Source organism: Panthera tigris, chromosome X, assembly GCF_018350195.1.
Source record: "Panthera tigris isolate Pti1 chromosome X, P.tigris_Pti1_mat1.1, whole genome shotgun sequence".
NCBI lineage: Eukaryota > Metazoa > Chordata > Mammalia > Carnivora > Felidae > Panthera > Panthera tigris.
This window is the reverse complement of record NC_056677.1, coordinates 127,639,286-127,659,234: the sequence shown is the minus strand read 5'-3', so window position 1 is coordinate 127,659,234 and position 19,949 is coordinate 127,639,286. Positions and strand designations below refer to the sequence as shown.

Sequence of the window (19,949 nt, the reverse complement as noted above, 5' to 3'; positions counted from 1 at the left end):
TGAATAAACGTTGGCGGAGTGAAGTACCATCAGGTGACAGTGTCTCTGGGTCACTCAAACCCATACTTGGCCCTTCCTATGTCAGAATCGGGGTGTGGGCACCTCGGGGGTCGGCCGTGCCCGGGCCCCCTTCTTGGGGTGACTGCCTGCTTCCCAGCACATGGGCGTGTTCTCAGGGCCCGGCTGCTCGCGGCACAGTGGACTGGGCCTTGAGAGGGGAGAGGCCCATCCGTGGACAGAGGGGTCCTGGGGAAGCCTGGGTGCTCGTGGGGCGGGGGGGGGGGGTGGTCTTGTACCTGGTCCCCTCAGTGGGAAGACCGATGCCCTCTGTCCGGGGTCCCTCCCCCCATGTCCCTGATCCTCCCTCCTGGGCCCCCAAGCCCCTCCCCCAACCCTCCCATGCAGGCCCCCCTGAGTGCCAGCCACCTCCTCATCATGCTTGTAAGCATGCAGTTGGGTGTCAGGACCCTGTGGCTCTGGGCCTTGGGGTGGGGCCTCTGGGACACTGGGGTGTGGACACTGGGGTGGGTGGCTGTGAGCAGTGAGGGACCAGAGGTCTGACCCACCCGCACCCCTTCCTTGTGTCTCCTGCACGGGGAGGTGCTGCAGTGGTGAGAACAGAGTTGGGGGCTGGAAGAGGGCGGCCCTGGTGTGGGTCCCAGGCAGAGAGCCAGGCTGCGGGGCCTCAGGGAAGAGTGGGCACACACCGGGGGCAAGCAGACCGGGCGGGACCTTGGGGGCTGGGGGCGGCCCACGCAGCACACTCCCCTGCCCACTGTGGTCTTTTTGGGGTCCCCGTACAAGCGAATCCCCGGGGTTGGCCAGTCTCCTGGATTCAGGATGGGCTGGGCTGCCCTGTCCACACCTTGTCCCGTCTACACTGCCCCATCATCCACACTGCCCCATCCCCTTGTTTCTCCTTGACCTGTGTGTGCCCTTGGAGGCCTCAGGGTCGTTGGGAGACAGTCCTTGTTGCCAGGACACTGCGGTGGGGAACAGGAAGGTCTGGCAGCCCTGAGTTTATGGGGACCAGCACCCGGGAAGCCCCAAGTGGCTCCTCCCACACCCGCCACACTGGCAGGACTGTGTGCCTGGTGGCCGGCCCTTGGAAGACTCAGAAAGCCTGGTTTACAGACACAATAGCAGAGCTTTTAATATCCTGTAGCTGGAACAGCGTGGAAGGGAACCCACGCTCAGGTCACAAGCACGTCCCCGCGGAGTCACCCTGAGACCTGACCTTTGACTTCTGGCCGCAAGGGGGCGGCCACCAGCGGGCCCAGCAGGGAGCAAGGCACCTGAGGGGGCAGCCAGGACGCCCCAAGGTGGTGCTGAGGCCACACAGCCTCCCTTCCCTCACTGGCTGGCTGACTCCAGGAAGAGCTTCCGGAACTTGCTGTAGGCAGAGCTGCTGATGACGACCCTGACATTGGCCGCCCCTGCCTCAGGGATCACGTCCACGTCCTGCACTGTCGCCTCCTGGTGCAGCCAGCTGAGGAAGTGAGCAATGGACACGTCTGTGAGGCGGGCAAGGACCCCAAAGGGCTATGTTCCCAGGAACTGGTCCCAGGCAGAGCGCCGTCCCACAGAACGCTACCTCTGGAGCCCCGTCCCCTGTCCCCAAAGAGTCCCATCCCCGCAGAGCCCTGTCCCCCAACCGCACACCGCCTTGATGTCACTGGTGGGGGACCTACTGCAACGAACCACCCCCCTGCATGCCTGTCAGCTCAAGGAGGCCGCTTGCCCCGCAGGCCAAGTCATTAACCCAGGTTCGCTGCAGGCGCGTCAGACACGTGGCACCTGCCCCGTGTGCTGGTGCTCTGCCCGACCCTTCGTACACCTGCTTGGCCAGCCCCACGCACCTCAGCTGTGCCCCCGCCAGCCGGACTCGGAGCGTGAGGACCTGTCTCCCTGTGGCTCTCAGGACGGCGTCCTCCAGCCGGGCTCTCAGCTCCGGGAGCCCGTGTCCCAGGAGGGCGGACACGGCCACGACCTGAGATCCTGACGGGCTGTACCTGCGTCGGGGCGGCGGGCAGACCCCACTCAGCCCGGGGAACACCAGCGGGGGTCCCCAAGAACCCCCCCCCCCCGCCCACGGGTCTGAACTGTGACTGTGTCAGACGGTCCCAGGAGAGGGCGCGACCCCGCTGGACAGGGACACAGGGACGGAGAAAACCATAAGGCTGCGGTGACACGGGGGGGGGGGGGGGGGGCTGTGGGGTTCAGAACATGCGACCCCAGAACACGGCTGCGGTGACACAGGGGGCCTGTGAGGGTGAGGGGTTCGGAACACGCCGCCCCTCCGATGGCATCGCGATTGTCTTGAGTTCAGGCACCTGAGGGAAGGCAGCCGGGACAAGGGCGCTGGGACCGCCCCTTTCCCTCCTGGGACCAGCAGGGGGCGCTCCGTGGAAAGCCGGCGGGGAGGGGCGGGGGGCGGTGAGAGGCGGGGTCGGTGAGGGGCGGTGGACGCCACAGGTCACCGGGCCACGTCACCAGTACCTGCGGGAATGAGGTCCGGGGGGAGGGGGGCAGGCGGGGGTCCACTCACCCGACCTTGTTATGAACTTCCAGCACGGAGTCCAGCAGCGAGGCGGGCAGGCGCAGGCCCCGCAGGGCGGCCAGGACGCTGGGTTTCTGCAGCTCCGTCTCGGGGCGGCTCACGTGTCTCACGTGCACGACCAGATCCTGGGGAGCAGACGGGCCCCGTACCGGGGACGGGGTTCCGGGGGGCACACAGGAGGACCCGCGCCGGCCGGGGGCTCTCACGGGCACCGCACGGTGGGGTGGGAGTGGGAGCCGGCCCGGCCCCCTCGCGGTCCCCCTGCCCTGGTTGCGGTGGAAGGGGGCGGGGCGGGGGCTCCCTGAGACCAGAGCTGGCCCGGGGCCCACGCAGTGTCCTTTGATCGGGGGTCCAGCCGTGGCCAGGCCGCCGCCCTCCATGTGGTCGGGGGCCCTGGGCGTCTCCCGCACGAAGACAGCTGGCACGTACCTGCGGGCTCAGGTAGGCCCCCGACCCCCCACCGGGTGCCTTGTTCATCATCCGCAGAAGCCTGAGTCTGCGTTACTCCAAATTTTAAAGGACGCCTCTTCCTACATTTAAGTATCTTACAGGTAGGTGACCGATGCAGAATTGGGAAAACGCGGGCATCTGACTGGTGCAGCTGGTTCGGCTCAGGTCATGACCTCATGGTTGGTGGGTTCAAGCCGACAGCGTGGAGCCCGCTTGGGATCCTCTCTCTCCCTCTCTCCCAAGAGAAATAAAAAAGAATTTGGAAAATGCAGCACAGAAGAAAGAGCTGCCTGTAATTCTGCCCCTGGGAACAGGCACCGCCCACATTCCAGAATGTTCACTTCCAGGTTTTAGATGCGCTTAAAATAAAAAAAAAAAATGTTTTACTTCAGAAATGTTCTAGATTTTCTGGAAATATGGCAGAGTGGACACGTGGCCCTCACCTTGCTGCCACAGCCAACATTAGTCACGGCGTGTGCCACAAGCCGGGGGTGACCCCGGGGTGCACTTGTGACGACATTCCAGGCTCTGTCCCGAGTCACTGGCCTCTCCCTTTCCGTTCTGGACACCACCCAGGACACTTGTCACATTGCCGGTCACCTGTCCTTAGCCCCTCTGAGCCCTGACCACGTTGAGCACCGTGCAGGCATTTTGTGGGACACCCTGTAGCTGAGGTCGGCCTGGTTCATTCTCCTGTTTACACCATGGTTCGGGGTTTAGGGGCAAGACCACAGAGAGCGTGCCCTGAGTCCTCGCGGCCACAGCTGTGCACACAGATGACCTGAGGGCTGAGGGGCAGGCGCCTGATCGCCCTGGACAGCGGTTCCACCTCCTTCTGTGAATTAGTCTTCACAGGGGTCACCGGACAGGGCTCAGTCTCAGGGTGGCTTAGGCACCACCTTCCTGAGGGTGTGTGTGTCCAGAGACCCGGCCCCCGGGTTGTGTCATGTGTGAGGGGACCTGGCCCCCATGTTGTGTCGTGTGAGGGGACCCAGCCCCCACGTTGTGTCGTGTGTGATGGCACCCAGTCCCAAGGTTGTGTCACATGTGAGGGGATCTGGCCCCCAAGTTGTGTCATGCTTGAGGGACTTTGCCCCCATGTTGTATTGTGCATGAGGGAATCCTGCCCCCCAAGTTGTGTCATGTATGAAGGGACCTGCTACCCAGGGTTATGTCGTGTGTGAAGGTACCAGATCCCTATGTTGTGTCACGTGTGAGGGGACCCGGTCCCCAAGGCTGTGTCATGTGAGGGGACCGGGCCCCACGTTACACAGGTGTTTTAGGTAATTTGGCCTCTGGGATCATCCCACACTCACTGAATGAGCCACATCTTCCAGGGTGGCAGAGAAGGACTCAATCAGGCTGTGGGGCAGCTGGGAGAGGAAGCCGATGGTGTCCATGTAGATGATGGCCACGTGGGAGGGCAGCCACCCCGCGTGGGCTGTGACGTCCAGGGTCGCAAACAGCCGATCCTGGGGCTGGATGGTGTTATCACCCGTCAGGGCCTTGATCAGTGTGGTTTTTCCTGGAAGGTGGGTCACAGTGGACGCATTGTGTGAGGCCCCCTCACACGTGTCCCACCTCGGTAGCAGTCGAACCCACGTGCATCTGGCCAAGGGGGCGGCCATGCATTGTGAGATCTCTGAGCTCCTAGTCTCCACCCTGTGTGGTCAGAGAACCTGCTGTTCTCCGTCACGCTTGCAGCCCAGAGGGCCAGGGCCCAGGGTACGAGTGCCTGTATGCAGGACAGTGGTGGTGCGGACGGGGTGGTGATGGCTGAGGGGGTGAGGGCACCCGTGCACATGAGGATAGTATAGACACAGCGGTCACATTTGTACACGTGTGGGTGACACGTGATTGGCATCCACGTAGACGAGGCAGGTTCTCTGCATGTCTGAGATGCAGTAGGTATCTGCATGGCGGAAAGGTGATGGTGTAGACAGGGGCCGTGGTGCCTATGGGGCATGTGTGTTGTCTGTGAGGTGGGCTGGGTGTCTGTGTAGACAGAGTGCTGGTGGTAGAATTGAGGTATGTGTATAAGGTGCACCGGACGTCTGTGTAGACGGAGTGATGATGGAGTGGGGTGGGTACACCGTGTGTGAGGTAGGCTGGGCGTCTGTGTAGACGGAGTGATGATGGAGTGGGGCAGGTACACTGTGTGTGAGATAGGCTGGGCGGCTGTGTAGACAGGGGTGTTAGTGGAGTTGGGGTATAACGTGGACTGGGCATCTGTGTAGATGGAGTGATGATGGAGTGGTTTGGGTACACTGTGTGTGTGAGGGGGGCTGAGTGTCCATACATGGGGGTGATGGTGGAGTTGGGGTACGTGTATAAGGCGGACTGGACGTCTGTGTAGATGGAGTGATGATGGAGTGGGGCAGGTACACTGTGTGTGACGTAGGCTGGGCGTCTGTGTAGACAGGGGTGTTGGTGGAGTTGGGGTATATGTATAACGTGGACTGGGCGTCTGTGTAGATGGAGTGGGGCAGGTACACTGTGTGAGGTAGGCTGGGCATCTGTGTAGACGGGGGTGTTGGCGGAGTTGGAGTTGTATAAGTTGGACTGGACATCTGTATAGATGGGGTGGTGGTGAAATCGGTGTGTGTGTGGGGGGGGGGTGGACGGGGGTGACAGCGTTAATGGAGTGTGGCGGTGTAGACAGGCAGGAGCTGTGTGTGTCTGCAATGGCCCCAGAGGACGTCCCCTCCACTCAGCCTTCCTGCAAGAATGCGCCCGTGTGTGCGCCTGGCCCCCGTGTTCGGGGCCACGCCAGCACCACGCCAGCTCGTGGACATTACTGGTGGCCACTGGCTTCAGCCCGCCCCACAGGTGAATGAGGAGATGACCCGGTAGGGCGGCCCCACCTGGACACACAGGTGCCCTCACCACACACGTCCCGGGGCACGGACTCCTCTGTGCTGGTGAGCCACGGGCTGCGGGCGTAACCTAGCAGTACTGAGTTCGGTTGCCTCGGCGGAGCTCCAGAAGCTCGGTACTGATGCCGCCGTGCGGGCGCACTCGCCATTTCCCACAAGGTGAGAGCCTGTATCTACCCAAGCGGGATTCTCTGCAGCTGCGGTGCCCCCGCACTTTCCGTTCCAGGTTTTGTGGGAAGTTCCCTCCCTCCTTGAGGACAGGGAGCTGGTGGCGTGAGGCTGGTGGGGACCTCACGCTGGCAGGGGACTGGACCTCGCGCAGCCCGGCACCCGCTGGCGGACCGGACCCCGACGGTGAGGAAGTCGCACCTGCCGTTGTCTCCCTTTACCGAGCACAGCCGTGAACTCAGGGCTTCGGGACGAAGGAGACCCGAGGTTCCGTGTCCTGCAGATGATCGCGCTGAGCGCACACGTTAAGCTAAACCACGAGCCCTGTGGTGAGGTCCTACTGCGCACAGTCTGAACCGCTTTTATCCTTCTACGGGCCTGCCCACCATGAATGAATGGTCTTAACACCGTCACCCTTCTGTCTCTGAGTCTCAACACACCTGTAAGAGAGGGGAGTGCAGTCCGCTGTCCAGCACTCGATGACCACGCTGCTGACCTGACGGGGCACCCGCCGTGGGCCCTGCAAATGCCCCGGGCACATGAGCCACGCTTTCCACCTGTTCTCATCATCCGTCGGCCCTCTGAATCCCAGGGCCTTGTTGCGTTTACGAGCGGTTTCTCCCCAAATGCACTAGCAGGGTGGTGGGGGGATGGTGGACCCCCCCCCCCAGGAGCCCCCAGAACTTCTCTCACCGCAGTTTGTATATCCCACCATGGAGACCACAGGAAACTCCCGCGGTCTGCGCTGCCTTCCCAGGAGACGTCTTTTGTCCCAAAGTCTGTCCAGGGCCTTCCGAATCTTCAGCTCCTCGTCCTTCAGCAGGCGCCGTTGCACCTGCACGAGCGATTCTCCTACACACACCCAACACGGCGAGTCGGTGAGCACACTCACAAAGACGTAAGAGCAGAGTGAGCCACGCGGGTCCCTGTGTGCGTTGTGGACAGGCATTCTGCCGCTGGGACCCCCCCCCCCCGCCCCCCCGCCGGCCTGCTCTTCTATACTGCCCCAGCACCTTCCTGTCTGACAGATGGCTTCACCCAGTGGAGGGTGGCCTCGCCTCCGGACTTCTGCCCTCTGAGGTCACCTGGGCTCCCCTTTATTTGGGAGTAAGGGAAAGCCTCACAAGGACAGCCCCCATGATATCCAGAGCCACCTGAGCGGTGCCCCAAAGACACATCTACATCCTGACCCCTGGGACCTGTGAATGGGAACTCATTTTGGAATATGGTCTGGGCGCATATAACTGGTGAGGGATCTGAGGGGGTCATCCTGGATCAGTGTGCCCTAAATCCAAAGACAAATGTCTGCATAACAGAAGAGAAGACAGAGGAGAAGCCGTGTGAAGATGTGAAGACCCATGTGGGAGGGACGCAGCCACGAGCTCAGGGACGCCTGGAGCCCCAGAAACTGCAAGAGGCAGGAAGGACCCTCCCCTGGAGCCTCTGGAGGGAGCACAGCCCTGCCCACTTGGATCTCAGTGTCTCTGCCCTCCCCCGACCCGATCTCAGCGGCCCTGCCCCCACCCCACCCCCCAGATCTCAGACTTCTGGTCTCCAGAGCTGAGAGAGTAGATTCCTGAGGTTTTAAGGCTCTGGCTTGTGGTCCTTCATTGCAGCCACCCCAGCAGACCACGTAGATATCCTAGTTTGTGTGAATGGGACCATGTACGGGGTCACATGCAGCCCCACTGGGATCTTTTAGAGCTGCTGTCCCCTTCCTAAGGGTGGCTGCCGTGGCATACCCCCTTCTGAGCACGCGGTGACAAGACCTCACATTACCTGACCCCATGATGTAGCGTGAGCCTCCTCCCCGTCCATCCAGGCGGGTGGTGCTGCTCAGGTGGGACCTGCCGTGGAAAGGGGGCATCTCAGTAGACAGGGTGAGACGTCCGTGCCCATCTAGGGGGAGCGCACCAGGTGACAGCACACAGACACGAGGGTGAGATGAGAACTCTGGGTGGAGAGAGCGAGGCAGGGGGCCGTTCCTCCTGCCTGGATCTTCACCGTCACCGAAGGGGGGGCCCCACAGCAGGGTGACCTGTCCGGGTAGGCACGCTGCTTGGACAGGAGCCTGACAGGCCTCGTCCGGGAGGGCACGGCCAGCCCTGCCTTCCGTCTTCACCGCACCCCAGGCAAAGGGTCGGACACACGACTACGCGAGCCGCGAGAGCTGGGGTGTGCCCCGAACCTGAGAAGGGGGAGCTCAGCCAGTGCCACCTGCAGCTGGGCCTCCTTCGTCCGGGCGTTGCAGCGGAAAATGGAAAGAACAACGGTGAATCGGTCAAACACCTGCACGCCCCAGGCGGCCTCGAGTTCTTTCTGGAAACGGAGGGAGGGAGCGAGGGCATCTGCAGCGGTGTCTCGGGTGAAGGGGGCCGCCGAGATGGCGTCGTTGGTCCCGGGGCCTCCTCGGTCCGACCCGACTCCCTCGGCCCCGGGGCCCGGAGCGTGGGAAGCGCCCCGAGACTCCCAAGTACCTTGGTGGGCGGGGCCATCCTGTCCACATTCAGAAAGACCGCGGTGACTTCTGGCAACGCTCTGATTTTCTCTGAGGAAAAGAGAAGGTTCGGTCGGACGTCAGGGCTCCATGGGGTCTGTCGTGGGGCTGACCCTGGGCTCAGGCTGGCTGTGGTCACCGGGTACCCCTCGACTCCCTGAGTGCGTATTTGGGAAGTCGGGTGTGTGAGGCAGGGGAGGGGAGGACCGGGGTCCCTTCGGGGGTCGTGGGTCTTGCACACGCAGGTGACACGACCCCACGGGGTCTGAATGGCTCCATGACCTGCGGTGACAGAGCCGGGCGGTGAGCACCCCCTCAGCGTATCCGCAGGGCTCGCCGCGCTGAAGTGTGATACCCCCGGGGGTCCCTGGAAGGCAGGGTTCACACACAGAACCCTGTCTGCGGGGAGGGCCGGGCTGGGGTCCCGGGGCCGGTTTCCACCCGACTCTGAATTGCCCCGACGGCCCCACTGGGCACAGTTGAGGTTGCGATCGGGGCACGGAGGCGTTTTGGACGTCTGATTCAAGTTCCCGTGAGGACGCCTCTACTCGGCCCAGACGGCGAGAGCCCCACCGTTCCTGCTCCAGGAGGAAGAGAGCCAAGGAGCAGGGCCCACCTGTCAGGTGCCGCAAGGTCCCTCTGCCGAACGTGACCTTCCCGTCGGGTGTTCTGGCGGGCACCCCAGCGGTCCAGCGTGTGGACCAGAGATTCCGCCTCCGCCACCTGCCGTTCAGCTTCGGGGAGACACAGGGCCAGGGTGAGGGACACACCCCTGCGAGGTCGGCCCCGGGGCCCCGTGCTCCCCAGCTCGGATGGCTGCCCGCACGGCAGCACAGAGGTCCGGACGTGGCACCCAGGTAGGCACCTGTTCCAAAACACAGCTGTGTGCCTCCAGACCCAGACCGTTGCAGCCTCCGCTCGCGCTGGACGCCGGGGGCTGGGCAGATAACGGGACGTGTGCTCGGTGAGGCCCCCGCGGTCAGTCGTGACCCAGTGGACAGCGGGTCTCCTGACGGAGCCCAGGAACTGGCTACCTTCATTGCCTGCAGGGTGGGCTGTGAGCCCCCGCTTAGGCAGGGAGTGGGGCGCTGGTGCCGGTGGGTCCTGGGGCTTGGAGTCCTGACTGCTGCCGACAGGGCCGAGGGGGGCTCAGGGCTCTGTGACACGGAGGCCAGCGTGCTGGGTCCCACCCCTGTGACACTTGTACTAAGCGCCCGCTGTGCCCCAGTGCGGTCCGCCCTCTCCCGGCGGCCGCCTTGGAGCACAGTGTCCTCAGGTTCTCCTGAGGGACCTCGCTGGTCCTCCTCACTTCTGCCCCTCTGGGTGGGGCCCCCTGACTTCCCTCCTTAACCATCACACTTGGGGCATCAGCAACCCCCACAGACACGGTCTTTCCTGACCTCCGTGGGGGGCCACATCCCCACTCAACCGTGGATCACCGTGCAGCTTTCCACAACCCCCCTGGCGGTCCTGCTCCTGTGGCCACTCCCACAGCCACCGGCCTGGGGGTCTGGTTGAAGTGCCACGTGGGACCCCCAAAGCTAATGCTCAGGGATCCACCAGGTGGGGATGAAACCTCAGGACAGTTATGTATTCACAGTTCACATGCACGGGCTCACTCACAACTGGGCCCTGCTCGCAGGACTACGGAAGGCTTCCCCCACCCCTCACCTCCCCACCCCCGCACCACAACTCCCTACCCCTGCACCACAGCTCCCCACCCCTGCCCCACACCTCCCCTCCCTGCCCCACACCTCCCCTCCCCTGCCTCACACCTCGGCACCACACCACTGAAGACCAGTTGACACCACTTCCTTGTACCCCATCTATCACATCTGGCCATTAGGAGAAAATTACAGGGTATACTGACAGGTGACAAACATGATGTAAAGACACAGAGCAGCGTCAGAGCCAGTGGAATATGGCAGGAATGCTGGAATTATCGGACCAGGAACTTACAACAACTGTGATTCATATGCTAAGGGCTCTGACAGATAAAGGAGCCGGCACGCAAGGACAGATGGGCAATTTGAAGAAAGAGCCAAACAGAAATGCTGGCTGTCACAAACACTCCAACGAAAAGGAAGAATCCGCTAATAGGCTTATGAGTGGGCCGGGCAAGGCCAAGGAATGAATCTCTAAGCTTGAAGACAGGACAAGAGTCGTGATGAAGAAATTCCGACTGTGAATGACGTAGAGAAACTGAAAAGTCAAGCCACAAACTAGAAGAAAATATTTGTAAAAAACATCTGAGAAAGGGCTGTTATCCAGAAGAACCCTTAAAACTTAGCAATAAAAGAAGAACTTGAGGGGCGCCTGAGGGCTCAGTCGGTCGAGCGTCCGACCTTGGCTCAGGTCATGATCTCGCGGTTCGTGAGTTCGAGCCCCACGTCGGGCTCTGTGCTGACAGCTCAGAGCCCGGAGCCTGCTTCGGATTCTGTGTCTCTCTCTCCTTCTGCCCTTGCCCTGCTGGCACTCTGTCTCTGTCTCTCAAAAAGTGAATAAACATTAAAAAATGTATTTTAAGGGGCCCCTGGGTGGCTCAGTGGGTTGAGTGTCCAACTTCGGCTCAGGGCATGATCTTGCTGCTCATGAGTTCGAGCCCCGCATCGGGCTCTGTGCTGAGAGCTCAGAGCCTGGAGCCTGCTTTGGATTCTGTGTCTCTCTCTCTCTGCCCCTTCCCTGCTCATGCTCTGTCTCTGTCTCTCAAAGATGAATAAATGTTTAAAAAAATTAAAAAAAAAAAAAACTTGATCAAAAGCTGGGCCAAACGGGATGCCTCAGTGGCTCGGTCGGTTGAGGGTCTGACTTTGGCTCAGGTCACAATCTTATGGTTTGTGAGATCGAGCTCTGCGCGGGGCTGTCAGTGGGAGCTGGCTTGGGACCCTCTGCCCCCTCTCTCTTCACCTCTCCTGCTCCCGCTCTCTGAGAAATAAACTTTAAAAAAATTTATAATAAAAATATAAAAAAAAACAAAAGCTGGGCTGAAGACCTAACACACACCTGACCACAGAAGCTGGGGAGAGACGCTCTACACCATATGTGGTCGGGGAAATGAATGCACGTTACCTCAAGAGCCACGCACACCTGTGAAGCTGGCCCAGATGCAGAACACGGACAACACCTGACACTGGTGACACGGGTGCAGCAAGAACCCTCCTTCGTCACTGATGGGAACCCAAAGTGGTGCAGCCGCTGGCAAAGCAGTTTGGTGCTTTCTTATAAAACCAAATGGGGGTGCCTGGGTGGCTCAGTCGGTTGAGCGTCCGACTTCGGCTCAGGTCATGATCTCACAGTCTGTGAGTTCGAGCCCCGCATGGGTCTCTGTGCTGATGGCTCAGAGCCTGGAGCCTGCTTCGGATTCTGTGTCTCCCTCTCTCTCTGACCCTCCCCCGCTCATGCTCTGTCTCTCTCTCTCTCTGTCAAAAATAAATAAAACATTAAAAACAATTTAAAAATAAATAAATAAATAAATAAAACCAAATGTGCTCTTACCAGAGGGTCCAGCAGAATGCTCCCTGGTATTTACCCAAGTGAACAGAAACTTAGGTCCACACAAAGCTGCACGTGGATGTTTACAGCAGCTTGGCAGCAACCTTGATGTCCCTCAGCAGGTGGATGAATAAATACACTGGGGGCCATCCAGACAATAGGGTCTTAGCACCACCAGAAACAAATGAGCTGTATGGCCACAGAAACTCACGCAGGAGCCTTAGATGCATGTGATTGAGCAACAGGAGCCGGTCTGAAAAGGCTGCGTGGTGGATGGTTCTAACCCTATGATGTTCTGGAAAAGGCAGAACGAGGCACATAGTAAAAACATCTGCAGTTGCCAGGAAGGGGGTGGGGTGAAGCATGAACAGGAGGGGCAGTGAAACCCTCTGCAGAATCCTGTAATGATGGATCCGTAACATTGTACATTGTCTAGACCCACAGAGCGTGAAACACTGAGAGTGAATCGTACTGTAAACCATGGACTCTGGGTGATTCCATGTTCACGTAGGTTCCTGGATCGTAATCCGTGTCCTGCTCTGATGGGGATGCTGGTAACACACGAGGCTAACCCGGTGGGATAGGAGGTATAGGGAACCCTCTGTACTGTCTTCTCAAGTTTCCTGTACAACTAACACTACTCTAAAAGGATTTAAAAGAGAAAACAAGGAACATAGCACTGAGATGGAATGTTCTTGAACAGGAAAGTTCACAGGAACAGAGAGCAGATTCGTGGCTGTGAGGGACTGGATGGGGATGCGATGCAAAGTGGCTGGTATTAAGGGGACAGGGCCTCCTGTGGTGATATGAACCACACAGAGGGGCTGGCTGCAATGTGCTAAATGCTACTGAACTGTGCCCAGCAGAAGGCTAATTGTACGAATGACATGTTAATAAAGGTCTAAGGGGAAGAGGGGAATTAAAAGAACCCACTGTATCAGGTCACCCTCCTGCTCAATGCAGAGTACTCATGACAACCCCAGCACTTACAGCCCACATCAGTGTGTGTTAGACACCCAGGGACTCCACTGTAAGTGCCCCCACCTCCCCACAGCCACCCAGTCAGCCTGCCGGGGGTCACAGGCCGTGCTCCCTGGAGGACCCCTCTCTGGAGACTGTCCTCACATCTCTGTGCCTGCCCCTTTCCACTGTGGGGTCTGGTCTTCCCAAGCCATCCAGGATCGCCCTGCTGAGACCCTCGAACCACGTTTTCGCCCACCCGAAGCATGTGGGCCCAGGAGGTGGCTCTCTGCCGTGAGTGCATGCTGTGCCCCGAGCCTCCATCAGCACAGGCACAGCACTGGCTGTTAGCTACTGGGGGGAACGGTGGTGGTCCCAGGCAGCTGCCCTGGAGAGGGCAGGCAGACAAGAGTTTGCGGTTCCGGGTATAAAGTGCATGTACTATAACCGTCTCCTTGCGCAATCTTTAGTATTCAATGGTTACATAAATGAAAATGCTGCACAGTAAGGTACTTAAGGATCCGTCTCACACACACACACACTCACAAACACACATAGACGGGGCACACTGGCTCTAGAGTTTTGTTAGATTCTTTACAAAAGAACGGGTAGGACACAACACACAATGCAAGGGAGAGGAGGGCTTAACCAGGAAGCAGGCAGCAAGGGGATAGGGCCAGGCAGCAGGGAGCTGGTTCAGCCTCCAGCAGGTTTAGGGGGATGGGTGCTGGCATTTCAGTGCTGCGCTTGGCGCCCCGCCCCCTCAGCCCAAGCCCTCCGAGTCTCCGCCCCCCGATGCCCCGCCCCTCCCAATCTCCGCCCCCAGAGCGCCAGCCCTGAGCTCTGGCATTGGAAGCCCCGCCCATCCGAATCTCCGCCCCCAGCGCCAGCCCTGAAAGCCCCGCCCCCAGCCTCCACTCCAGAGTTCAAGCGCCTACAACCACGCCCCCCCAGCCCCGACCCCACACTGAGCTCCAGCCCTATTCTCCCGAGTCTCCGCCCCCTGGAAGCCCCGCCTCTGAATCCCCGGCTCCGCCCGCGGCGCAGTTCCTGCGCACCTCGGGTCAGCTGCGGCTTCCCGGGTCCCCACTTGACCTCAGGGTGAACCAGGCACACACGCTGGGTCCCCACCGGCAGCAAAGGGTCCCTCCTCAGCAGCTCCTCCTCCTCTTCTTCCTCGTCCTCGGCATCTTCTGGTTCCTCCACCTCTCCCGTTCGGCTTCTCGGGCCATCAGCCGGTGGGCCCCGTCCTCCGCACCCTCGCTCCTTGAGGCCCCCAGGCCCGAAGGTGGCGAGCGCGCGCTCAGGGCAGAACAGCAGCGGCGACGCGGGTCTCAGAGCCTGGTGGCCAAGAACCACGCGAGACAGCCAGGCCCCCGGGCGGATGGCGGCCCGCAGGGTCTACTTCCCGCGCTCGCCGGAACGCTATGGGGCGGGGCTTCGGGCGGGACGTGTTCCCATGCGAACTCCCCGTTGGCCGCCGGACTTCACGTGCTCGCCGCCGCTTGATTGGCGCGAGTGGTCCTGGGCAGGCAAAATTTGGGACTACGCCGCCCGCGGGGATTAGCTTCGCTTCCGCGGATCCTGCTCAGGGTGTATGCCCGCATCGGTAGCGCCACCAGCGGGTCAGGCGCGGGCATCCGACCCTGGGCGGGCGCTTCCCCACACCCATCCCTATCCGGCTTCTGAGCGGGATCGGTGGTTTGGTCCTGGAGGCCTGACTGCTCCTCCAGAGGTCCCACATACTGCCAGGAGGTACGAGGCTGCCCCGGGGGTGGGGGTGCCTCCAGATCCTGCCTTGGGGGTCCGAATGAAGCAGCAGGGGTCCCACATCTTGCCTTGGGGGTCCGAGTGAGGCCGCGGGGGTCCACATCCAGCCTTAGGGTTAGAGGAGCTCCCTCGGGGGTCCCACATCCAGCCTTGAGGATAGGAGTGCTCCCTCAGGGGTCCCACATCCTGTATTGGGGGTCCGAGTGCTGCCCTGGGGGGGGTCTCCACATCCTGCCTTGGGGTCCGAGTGAGGCCGCGGGGGGCACACATCATGACTTGGGGCTCAGAGTGGTCCCCCAGGGTTCCCACACCCTGCTTAGGGGTGGGAAGGCACCCCTTGGGGGGTTCTACATCCTGCCTTGGGAGGTCCGAGTGCTCGTCCAGGTTTCCCACATCTTGCCTTGGGGGTCTGAGACCTTTTCCGGGGTCCGGAATTCTACCTTGCAGGTCTAGTACTGCCCTGCTAGTACTGCCCTGTGGGGGATCCCACATCCTGCCTTGGAGGGTGGCCCATACATTTGTCTGGCCATGGAACCCAAAAACTAATCCGGACCGGCACCCTCCCTTATGCACTCCACTCAGCCCTTTTGGTCAACAACTGCACTGTTGTGGGTTCAGTCCCTGGAGCCTCCTGGGACCTAACCCTAAATATAACTGAAACACTAACCATAACCCTCAACCGAAACCTAACCCTATCTCCAAACCTAACCCTATGCTTGACCTGCACCATCCCATGGGCCCTCACTTCAGCCCTCTAGGGAGATCACCAGCCTGGAGTAGCTTTGGCCCTGGCGGCATTCCTGGACCAAACCCTAACCGTAGCTAAGGCTCTCTCCCCATGGGGACCCAATACCAAAGTCTGACAATACCATGCACATGGGGTCCAAGAGCGGTGCAGGATCACTTGGCACAGAACCTGGAACATCAACATGTCATTTCCAAGGCCCGGAAGAAGCTACGCAGGATTCCTGCTGCCAACCCGACCAGTGGCCCATACAGTTGTGTGGCCTGGGAACCCAAAGACTAATCCTGACCGGCACCTTCCCATGTGTACTCCACTGAGCCCGTCGGGGAGACAACTGCACTGCTCTGGGTTCAGCAGCTGGAGCCTCCTGGGACCTAACCCTAACCCTAACTATAACCCTAAACATAACCCTCACCCTAACCCTAACCGTGTCTCAAACTCTAACCCTACACTTGATCCGCACCCTCGCATATGCCCTCACTTCAGCCCTCGAGAGAGATCACGAAACTGGTGTCGCTTCAGCCCTGGCGATGTCCCTGGACCAAACCCTAACCCTAGCTAAGGCTCTCTCCCCATGGGGACCCAATTCCAAAGTCTGACAACAGCAAACACACGGGTTCCAGAATCGGTGTAGAAATACTCGGCGTGGAACGTGGAACATCATGTCATTTCCCAAGCGTGACTGCAGCTGAAGGAGAGGATTCCTGAGCCTACCCGAAGAGTGGCACATACATTTGTCTGGCTTTGGAACACAAGGACTAATCCTGACAGGAACTCTCCCTTGTGCAGGCCACTCAGCCCTTCAGGGAGACAACTGCACTGCTCTGGGTTCAGACCCTGGAGCCTCCTTGGACCTAAACCTAACCCTAACTGTAACCCTAACCATAACCCTCACCCTAACCCTAACTCTATCCCTTACCTACACTTGACCTGCACCCTTCATGGGCCCTCGCTTCAGCCCTCGAGGGAAATCACGAGACGAGTCACTTCATCCCTGGTGATGTCTCTGGACCGAACCCTCACTGAAGCTAAGGCTGTCTCCTGATGAGGACCCATTCCTAACTCTGAAAACACCATGCACATGGGTCCCAGTAGCGGTGCATGATCAATTTGAGGGAATGTGGAAAATCACCATGTCATTTCCAAAGCCCAATTGGATTTGCACGACGGGGCTCCTGACGCCCTGCTGAAGAGTGGCCCACACAAGAGGCTGGCCCTGGAAGCCAAAATCTAAGCCTGACCGGCAGCCTTAACCTATACCTAACCCTAACCCTAACCCTACACCTACCCTAACCCCTACCCCTACCCCTAACTTTAACCCTAACCCATTTCAAGTTTCCCCACTGGTGCCCCAGGTGGAAATAGACAATTGGGAACAAATTAATGAATGAACACAGGTTGAACATCTGTGTTTTATTTTTATTTATTTATTTTTAATGTTTTTAAATGTTTTTATTTATTTTTGAGACAGAGAGAGACAGAGCATGAGCAGAGGAGGGGCAGAGAGAGAGGGAGACACAGAATCCAAAGCAGGCTCCAGGCTCTGAGCTGTCAGCACAAAACCCGACATGGGGCTCGAACTCATGGACTGTGAGATCGTGACCTGAGCTGAAGTCAGACCCTTAACCGACTGAGCCACCCAGGCGCCCCGAACATCTGTGTTTTAAATGAACATCTGTGTTAAATGAACACAGATGGAACATATTTGATATTGAAAGGGATTTGATATTTAAACGTATTGTTTGTTGGTTTAAGATAGACATGTCTTTAAAGTTATCATTAAGTAAATAAAACTTTTTTTATTTAAAAAAATTTTTAATGTTTATTTTTTGAGGGAGAGACAGAGCGTGAGCGGGGGAGGGGCAGAGAGAAAGAGGGAGGCACAGAATCCGAAGCAGGCTCTAGGCTCTGAGCTGTCAGCACAGAGCTCGACATGGGGCTCAAAACCACAAGCTGTGAGATCATAACCTGAGCCGAAGTCAGATGCTTAACTGACTGAGCCACCCAGGCGCCCCCATAAAATTTTTTTCTACCTAATGTTTTCTGAAGGTCAAATAAGGTCTTGTTATCTCTGTTACAATTTGTCAGCAAAAAAGGTGACTTATAATGATGGTTAATTTTGTCTGTCTCAAAGTTTTCATGGGTAATTTTTACGATAGCTTTCAAAGTTTTTGGTAACCTAAAACGTTAAAGTTTTGCTTGCATGATAAATTGAGAATTGAGATTGAATTAGTTGGATATCAGGCGAGATAAGAGGCTAATTACTAATTACTAAATGTAGGTTTGTGCTTCTGACTTGTTGCAGAGAAACAAAGGATATTTGGATATGTGAGGAAACATGCTTAATAGATTCATAAGTTTGTCATCTAAAGAAATTCTGCTGTAACGTAGAGTTCACATTTGGTTACTACTTAGTTTTCAGTGGAGACTAAGATTTCTAAGAGTTAAAATTCTGCTAAATGTAGTTAACACTGATGGAAATAAGAAAAGGAACTCTGTAGAGAAGTAGGAGATATGAAAGAAAGATATAAGAAATTGAAATATAGTTTTGGTGAAGGTAAAAGAAAGTAATCTTGTCCTAAATGAGACTGGTTATTTTAAAAGAAATGGCTTGGGAGAAAATCTAAATGGAAAGGAAAGTTGTAGAAGGTCTATGTGGGGAAATCTTTGGAAAGGAATTTTATGTGTGGTCAGGATGGGCTAAGGTTAAAATAATTGGATTTTAGGGGCACCTGGGTGGCTCAGTCAGTTGAACATCCGACTTCAGATCAAGTCATGATCTCACAGTTCGTGAGTTCGAGCCCTGCATCAGGCTCTGTGCTGACAGCTCAGAGCCTGGAACCTGCTTTGGATTCTGTGTCTCCCTCTATGTCCTCCCCTCCTCCCCTTCTCAAAAATAAATAAACATTAAAAAATTTTAAAAAATAAATGGATTGTAAATTGCACTGTGTTAAGATTCAATTCCTCCTCCTTTGATCCAAAGGCTTGGAAAATAATAGCAATACCCTTGGTGTCGGCCTCCAAATTCTCCACATTTGTGTTGTTTCTGTTTAGCAGAGAATGGATGCCTCTGCCATATGAGGAATGGATGATATATAAAGGGCTTTTACTGAGATACATGGGAGCCATCTTACTAAACTTAGCCCATTGTATGCCGAAATTGATATCCACATGGCTGGAACGTATGTGTGTGGGCATTGCTAAAAAAGGCAGGGAAATAGACCTTGGCTTTGGCCCTTTAATCCCCTCCCTCAATGGTGGGTGATCAATATGTAAGTTCCTGTTGGGCAAAAATAAAATTAGTGCATTCTATGACAACCAGGGAAGTCTCGCTTGGTCACAGTCCATACCCCCAAGGTCCTGCAGACAGGAAACGGAGGGGTAGGAGAAATTGGGGAAGAAAAGGTCAGCTCTCAGGGGTAAGGTCAAGCCTGGGTAAGAGTGGCTACTCCCAGCACCTCACAAGACTGACAGGGCTTTTGGCTGCCAGTCACATAGCCAGCCAAAACACGGGGTCAGAAGATCAGGTTTCTCCTGGCCAGCTATAGGAAATTGAGATAAGGGACGCCTTTCTTCCTTTTTCTTATAGATGGATAATTCCCCAACCAAGGCCATTATTCCTTTGGAATGCATTATGATTCATTTCCTATTGCACAAAGCCTTGGCCCCAATACAAATTGGAGGAGAAAACATGGCTTCAGAAGGAAAATATCAATGATAATACTATCCTACAATTGAACTTGTTTTGCAAATGTAAAGAAAAATGGGGAGAATCCCCCTATGTTCATTGTTTGGGGGCCTTAAAAAAATCAAAATATATGTAAGCAACGTAAGGTGGATCCTGATTTAATGGCAAACCTTTCTAAAGCCCAGCAATCAAGAGGGGAAACAATTAAGGGCCCCTTACCTGTATCCAAAGCAGACCTAGAGAAGGAGGACGGAAAGTCTTCCACTTCAACCTCCTCCTCCTCGGGTCCTCAGTCTATATAAAAAAATTCAACTCTGCTCCCTGCTACCCACCTTATCCAGGCATGCTTCCCTTACAAGAAGCTAGAATGCCAGAAGGGGAAACCATTACATTATAAGATTTAAGACAGATGAAAAGAGATCTAGGTAAATTTTCTGATCAGATAAAAATGTACAGACTTTTCAGAATATTGTGTATGTTTTTAAGTTGACCTGGAAAAATATAATGCTTTTGTTAAATCAGACTCTTAAGACAGAAAAATGTGGGGTTCAGGTAACAGCTAAGAGATATGGAGATGAGCAACTCATTAATTACCATGGGACTGGAGGTCCTATAGGGAACTTTCAGCTCCCTACTACTGGAGCTCAGGCAGTTCCACCCCAAGATCCTAATTGGGACCATGACCATCCCAATGGGGAATGATATTGCTCCACCTCCAAGCTTATGTTTTGGAAAAATTAAAG

General features: G+C 57.0%; 1 protein-coding gene across 1 annotated transcript; it reads right to left on the bottom strand.

Annotated features, from left to right (window-relative positions):
- Positions 1 to 1,155: 1,155 nt before the first annotated feature.
- Positions 1,156 to 14,643, bottom strand: LOC122235313 (putative GTP-binding protein 6). Its single transcript, XM_042973993.1, is given in 12 exon segments — positions 1,156 to 1,489; positions 1,860 to 2,012; positions 2,549 to 2,685; positions 4,327 to 4,535; positions 6,748 to 6,906; positions 7,834 to 7,901; positions 8,243 to 8,373; positions 8,532 to 8,602; positions 9,168 to 9,232; positions 9,234 to 9,285; positions 14,062 to 14,404; positions 14,503 to 14,643. Coding segments are annotated over 12 exon segments (1,665 nt in total). The 3' UTR covers positions 1,156 to 1,353.
- Positions 14,644 to 19,949: the final 5,306 nt, after the last annotated feature.